At 50.3% G+C, this 7,624-nt stretch overlaps 1 protein-coding gene across 1 annotated transcript in view; it reads right to left on the minus strand.

Moving 5' to 3' along the window:
* Window positions 1-5,350: 5,350 nt before the first annotated feature.
* LOC118771093 (astrocytic phosphoprotein PEA-15-like) overlaps window positions 5,351-7,624 on the minus strand; it is an 11,918-nt gene continuing 9,644 nt past the window's right edge. Inside the window, exons 2-4 of the mRNA XM_036518973.1 lie at window positions 6,520-6,694; window positions 6,250-6,405; window positions 5,351-5,468 (exon numbers count right to left, since the gene is read on the minus strand). Of these exons, the coding sequence (XP_036374866.1) occupies window positions 5,404-5,468; window positions 6,250-6,405; window positions 6,520-6,691 (393 nt within the window). The 5' untranslated portion in view covers window positions 6,692-6,694 and the 3' untranslated portion in view covers window positions 5,351-5,403. The remainder of the gene's footprint in view (window positions 5,469-6,249; window positions 6,406-6,519; window positions 6,695-7,624) is intronic.

Here is a 7,624-nt window from a genome sequence, read left to right on the forward strand (position 1 = left end):
GACAGGTGAGATGGGAAGGTGGCCCCGCCCAGTTCCTCGCAGTGTCCCACGACTAGCCAGGCCGACTGAAGCATCAATATGAGGCCCTGTTTTTGGGTTGTATCGTGTCAATACAAGACCCCCCCCCCAACCCAAAAAAAAGAGAAAAAATAGGAACGGAAGTGCTTTAAGGCAACAGCACTGCACTGCCGGAGCAGCCTGGCTAGTGAAGCACAGCTGGTAAGATGCAATAATTCTATCATATCCTCTTCCGTCAGGCAGGGATTGGACTCTGTGTAACTGTCTGAGAGATCATTGCATCTTCACCTAATACGCATCGTTCCTCATTCACATGGCGGAGCAGTGTAAACGGCATCCAATCACAGGCAGAGTGAGAGTGTCCGTTACCATGACGTCATACATCCCCAAAGTGTCTCTCACTCCAGCGTGACTCCCTTCACAGGCCTCTGATATTGATGCTTCTAACACTGGCCAATCCTGTCCAATCCTCTCCCCAACCACGGCAACACCAACACCAAAATGCCACCGTGTCACCACGGAAACGCCGCCAGGTTCAAGAAGTGGGCGTGGCAAACACCTCACAGTCTAATGGAGACCACATACTGGTCTCACCTGTGGCACCCCACGCCCACCCCCACTATGAAGCAAGGCTGGTGTGAATTCACAAAAGTGAACGGACATCAGAAATACCTCATAATTCAAATACTGAGCAAGCCTTTTGGGACAGTAGGAACCGACAGGACCCAAGCCCTGTGAACCCCTCCTCCCCCACGGTCACCAGGCACCGACTCCAGTTTGACTTGGACTGCCTCCAGGAGACTGAGACTTTTCATTTAGGAAATTTTGAGTTATTAGAAAACTTAAACCCAAACACATTTCAACAAAACAACATCAAACATCTCAATTACACCAACAGAGACATAGGGGAGAATCTATAGCATTTTATATCAGCAACAGGCAAAAAAAAACAAAAGACTTCATGGTTTCAAAAAATGTGTTTTCAGACCCCATAATTTGATTCCAGTTAGTAAACGTATTTGAACTTGTGGATTCATAAAACCACATTTGCATTAAATAAATAACAATAATAAAACACAATGAAATTAAGTCACAAAATGTAAAGTTCACAGTATGAACAAAAAGCAACAACAAGACAAAATGACAAACATAGGCAATATTTTTCTGTGCATTTAAAGGATGGGAACAGTCCTGTAGTTGGTTGCACTTTCATTAAAAACAGGAATGTGACAATGTTTCAGCACTGACCTCCCGAGCTGCTCCAGCCTCCTGCAGGGGGATGTCATTTCTGCACATATGCAGCACTGGTTGTGATATGTAGTGTATCACACACCTGGTGATCAAGTAATGATCTAAACTCTGCCAGGTGTGTCAAACGTAGGGTAATACTGAGTAAGTCCTGCGGTCACCTTTGCTGCCAGCCCAAACCCAGGACCGGTTTGGTTGAATGTAACAAGCATCTACCCTCAATCATGTGAGGGCCACTGGTTTGGTGTGTGCTTGCAACATTCAACCAAGTATTTTCTCTGCACTGAATTTTACAACACTCGTGATGTTTTTTCTCCTGAGAGCTGATTCAGTTCAAAGCTGCAGTTTATGTCTGAAATGCAAAAGCAGCCAGGTGACCCCAGCGTTTCAGGTGATGTCTCTCTGTGATGTAATCTTCACTGGACGGGATGAATTCAGCAGGGGGAGGAGCCAATACAGTGGACTTAACCACACTGAGCATCAGACACCGATAGTGGGCAGGGCCACACCGCATCACAGTGGCTGTGGGAGGAGCCATGCAACGTCACAGTGGCTGTGGGTGGAGTCTCATAGCATCAGACAGTGAGAGGTGTTTTGACTGGGGCCAAGCCAATGTGAAGACTAGCTTACAGTTAAACCCAGTGTGCAGAGCTGGGTTAATGTAGCTATGTCTGCTGTGTGTGTGTGTGTGTGTGTGTGTGTGTGTGTGTGTGTGTGTATGAGTGTGCAAGGTGAAAAAATCAGGTGCTCAACCTTTTGATCTATCTGTCTATCTAGGAACAGGCTACAATATCGCACATTACCACTACAAACCACTCCATCACCAGGCAGATATTAGAGAAGAAAGCCACCACCTTAACTCCACACACAGCACAGTTCACAATCCTAAACCCTAACCCTCACCCTAATGCCAACCCTAACCCTAACCTTACCCCTCACCCTAACCCTAACCCCAACCCCTCACCCTAACTTTAACCCTCACCCTACCCCTAAAGCCACCACTGTAACTCCACACACATCACAGTTCACAATCCTAAACCCTAACCCTCACCCTAATGCCAACCCTAACCCTAACCTTACCCCTCACCCTAACCCTAACCCCAACCCTAACCCTAACTTTAACCCTCATCCTAACCCTAAAGCCACCACTGTAACTCCACACACATCACAGTTCACAGCTCACTGTTCTTCAGCATGTTCCTGAACAGGATGAGGACAACAACAAAACCTCACCCAGGAGTTTCGCAGCAATCGGAGGATTCGTTTGGCACAAGATGGAAATCGTCACGAGCTGACCTGACCTCTGCAAATACAAGGGCAGATTTAGGGACATTACCACCATGGGGAAATTGTTATTGTTCCTGCTGTTTGTAGTGCCCCCTGGTGCCTGGACTGCTCGCTGCGCCTGCAGGTCACACCAGTCGCAGGACACAGCCCTGTTCCGGCCTGCGGAGGGAGAGGAGTGTGCGCAGACTGACTCTCTGAGGCCTCGGCAGCCAGGTATCACACCTGGGTGTGCGGGGGTGTGGGGGGCGGAGCCACGGGGCGCGTGCAGCAGGCCTCGGTGCGTTTAGCTGATATCTGCGCGCTGTAAAGAGAGCTGCAGCGGAACTGTGTGGGACACAGATTGCTGGGAATGACACGCTTCACACGCTTCTCCTCCCCTCAGCAGGGGCATCACTCTCACACACGCTTCCGCTCCCCTCAGCAGCTGCATCACTCTCACACACGCTTCTCCTCCCCTCAGCAGGTGCATCACTCTCACACACGCTTCTCCTCCCCTCAGCAGCTGCATCACTCTCACACACGCTTCTCCTCCCCTCAGCAGCTGCATCACTCTCACACACGCTTCTCCTCCCCTCAGCAGGTGCATCACTCTCACACACGCTTCTCCTCCCCTCAGCAGCTGCATCACTCTCACACACGCTTCTCCTCCCCTCAGCAGCTGCATCACTCTCACACACGCTTCCCACGCTTCTCCTCCCCTCAGCAGCTGCATCACTCTCACACACGCTTCCCACGCTTCTCCTCCCCTCAGCAGCTGCATCACTCTCACACACGCTTCTCCTCCCCTCAGCAGGTGCATCACTCTCACACACGCTTCCGCTCCCCTCAGCAGGTGCATCACTCTCACACACGCTTCCGCTCCCCTCAGCAGCTACATCACTCTCACACACGCTTCCGCTCCCCTCAGCAGCTGCATCACTCTCACACACGCTTCTCCTCCCCTCAGCAGGTGCATCACTCTCACACACGCTTCTCCTCCCCTCAGCAGCTGCATCACTCTCACACACGCTTCTCCTCCCCTCAGCAGGTGCATCACTCTCACACACGCTTCTCCTCCCCTCAGCAGCTGCATCACTCTCACACACGCTTCTCCTCCCCTCAGCAGCTGCATCACTCTCACACACGCTTCCCACGCTTCTCCTCCCCTCAGCAGGTGCATCACTCTCACACACGCTTCTCCTCCCCTCAGCAGGTGCATCACTCTCACACACGCTTCCGCTCCCCTCAGCAGCTGCATCACTCTCACACACGCTTCCCTCACGCTTTTCACCGGCTGCTGTTTCCGCTGCAGTGAGCTGGAGAAGCACAGGCTGGGGGCCACAGGCTCTGCAGACCTGTTTTAGCCAGGAGCACAGCCCCTTAGCACTTAACACGGGAAAGGTGTGCTGGATATCCCTCACTCTCACACACCTCCCTCTCCCTCCCACACTTAACACGGGAAAGGTGTGCTGGATATCCCTCTCTCTCACACACCTCCCTCTCCCTCCCACACTTAACACGGGAAAGGTGTGCTGGATATCCCTCTCTCTCACACACCTCCCTCTCCCTCCCACTCTCTGCTTTTTTCTCTCTCTCCCTCCCTCTCTCTCTCACTCCCTCTCTCTCTCCCTCTCTCTCTCTCAGATGAATTTTTAATCAAAATGGTCATTTTGTAAAGTGCACATTATAGGTAGTCCATCATAACTTACATTAGATTCCAATCAAATAGTTCTGGTCCCTGGCAAACAGGCAAAGCCCAGGGGTGTAAAGGGTTAATTAACACAGACTGAAACTACGCACTCTGCGCACCCACACATGCAGACGCGCTGTGCAGCCGCGTCCCACCGGCTGGCTGTGTCAGCGCTCTGTCAGAAGCACACTGTCACCTCCCAAACAAAATTCGGGATTACCTTTTAACCCCCAAGATCTTTTCTTTTTGTTTCTCTATTTTTAAAATACTGCCAGTTTTCCACCCACCTAACCCTATATCTCCACAAACAACCGGGGGAGGACTTACGTCCAACCTGGCCTCCCTGCCTTGCCGCACTTCCTCTTGCCAACAGAGCTCTGAGCACAGTTAATACGCACTGGAAATATGTTTACCACAAACATACACACATACATACACATTTAGGCGCGTTCAAGTCAAAGGGATATTTTTCTTCTTTGATAAAAAATGTACTCTGATTTCTTATAACTATAAAACTATACAGATCACACAGATTCACGATTGTTTCAAAATATTATTGACGGGATATCAGGCTGTGGATGTACTTTGCCTTAATTTAACTGAAACATATCTTGATCTTACAGCACTTAAGGTACGATATGTCCCAATATTTTTAAGACATCATAAATACAGCATTTAAGGTGTCGGATACACAACCAAACGGAATTAAAAACAGAATGAATTCCACAGTCTGGCAGGCTACTGCCAGCAGGGGGCAGCAGTGTTAAAATCACAACTCCACATTGCCAAATGAATTCTAATTGTTTCATCTGTGCCCCTCTTTTTTAATGGTCACACAACCTAAAATTAGTCTGTTCTGAAACAGCTGACCAGGGGACAAATAGAGTCTCCCTGGTCCAGTCTTTGATAAACGATGTCAGAAATGTGTTGCAACAGCTTTAGAGCGAATCGCTTTGTCCTGTCTGATAGAACATTACCACAGCAAAGCAGACCTCCTGGCCCTCCACCCCCTCAGCTCACAGAGGTGGGAGGAGTTGTGCATAGCTGACTGTGATTGGCTGGTGAGTTGGTAGGCTGTGGTTATATCAGTGTAAAGTGTGAGTGAGTGGGCAAGGGTGCGGGGGGTGGGGGGGGGGGGTGGCTGGAATGGGAGTAGAGTGCAAAGGTCAGGAACTTTGACCTCATGCCTTCTTTGGAGGAGGAGCCAGTTTGATGACCTCATCTTCTGAAGGTTGGCGGATGACATCTACAGAGAGACAATCGCAGAAGATTATGAAAGAATCTTAAGAATTCATAAGCATATTATTCATGCTTTACTGTGTGAGATGCAGGGGAGAGAGGGTGGCAGCACACAGACTGACTGACAAAGCTGGACAGGCTCCGAATAAAGCCAATATGCGTGTGATGGAGTTCACATGAGAGAGAGTTTTTCTTTTTCTTTCTTTATATTTGGCTTTGGCAGTACTGCACACCTGTGTGGTCATGCTAACATGAAGCTTTTGTGAATTTGAATTTGAGAGAGAGGAAGAAAGAGGGAGAGAGAGGGAGAGAGAGAGGGAAGGGTATGATGATAAGAGACAGGTTTCTCCGTGTGAAGGCAGGTTTTTGAGCCGCACTCCATGGTGCAGCTGTGGCTCCGCAGGGTGATGGTGCTCGGCCGCTGAGTTCACCTCAGTCACACCCCCCTCTCAAAGGCCCCCCATTACACAGAGCACAACCTCAAACAGAGGCCCCCCCACCGAGGGAGCCCAAATACTGCCCCCTGAAACCAAGGGGGGGGGGGGGGGAGAGAAGGAGAGAGGGGGAGAGAGAGAGAGAGAGAGAGAGAGAGAGAGAGAGAGAGGGGGGAGAGGGATAGAGAGAGAAACAGAGAGAGAGAGAGAGAGAGAGAGAGAGAGAGAGAGAGATAGAGAGAGAGAGAGGGGGAGAGGGATAGAGAGAGAAACAGAGAGAGAGAGAGAGAGAGAGAGAGAGGGATAGAGAGAGTTGGAGGGGGGACAAAGAGAGGGGGAGAGAGAGAAGCCCACCTTTGTACTTCTTAGCGGAGGGGATACGGGTGAGTTTGGTGTCGATCTCGTCATCCTCAGAGATTTTCAGCACGGTGGTACGGTACTCAATGACCCGGGTCAGGAGGTCAGGGCGTCGCGAGATCTCGAAGATGTGCTCGATGTAGGACAGGTTATCTACGAGAGGATGCACCCGTTTAACCCCTCAAGATACACTCTGTCTGAGCAAATACATGACATTAGGGAACTTACACCCAGTGCACGCCCCACCCCTCTCCCTCCCTCTCTCACCCTGTGCCAGTTTTTGGTTCTTCTCCAGGTAGCTGAACCACTCCTTGGAGCAGGTGATGGTGTTGCTCTGGTTCTCAGGGATGTCCTCCTTACAGGCAGACTTCAGCTGGTCCAGGTCCTCTGGGGTGATGTTCTCCGCCAGGTCGCTGAGCAGGGAGCTGTACTCCGACATGGTCTGCAGGGAGAGAGGAGAGAGAGAGAGAGAGAGAGAGGGAGAGAGAGAGGGAGAGAGACAGGGAGAGAGACAGGGAGAGAGAGGGAGAGAGAGAGGGAGAGAGACAGGGAGAGAGAGGGAGAGAGAGACTAAACCCACAATTCATCCGCACACAGGGGGGTATCGAGGGAGAATGTCACGGTTTAGGACCACTGTGCTTCTGCCTGAGTAATGTTTCCCAGGTGGAGGAGGTTGTTCAGGTTGAGACACATTAATCAGGTAGAGGACATTTTTTGTCAGGTTATTTTGGAGGTGCCGGGCACTGGGCCAGGAGTAGTGAAAGGCAGGAGAAACTGTGAGCGAGTGGCACAGCTCAGACTCAAACCTGGTGCCAACACCTCAGCTGCCTGAGTCTCTCTGGAGGCTCCTCATGATCACTGTTTCAGAATGGAGTATTTTCCTGGCTGAGTGACGGTCATTGCTGCTGCTGGTGAGTAGGGACCTGTTGATACCTGTTTAATCTGCAGTATCAAAACTGAAAGCAGAGGCTGAGGGTGGAGACCAAGGCCCACACAGACCTGCAAGCCAGCTGTGTCACATGGGGACAGACTCAGATCAAGAGCATGTTTATAATACACACAGGCTATATGAGCTCTACTTACAGAGAAACACTGTAAATCCCATCAACATACATTAGCCATATGCAACAGGACTGCCACACCATGCGACCCACCATGATTTAAAAGAAATCTGAAAGGAGTGACATTACAAACCAATAATCAGAATTTTAACATCAGCGCTAGAGACACAACCTTCAAGCAAAACACCTGCGTTCTCACCTCATGCAACATTCCTAACCACCTGCCCAGCCAGTGGGCTCTACTGCGCCCAGAGATACCCACACAGCAAATGGATGCGATACTGTATTGGTCAAATATAAGGTGTTTTAGC

This window comes from Megalops cyprinoides, chromosome 24 (genome assembly GCF_013368585.1).
Source record: "Megalops cyprinoides isolate fMegCyp1 chromosome 24, fMegCyp1.pri, whole genome shotgun sequence".
Lineage (NCBI taxonomy): Eukaryota > Metazoa > Chordata > Actinopteri > Elopiformes > Megalopidae > Megalops > Megalops cyprinoides.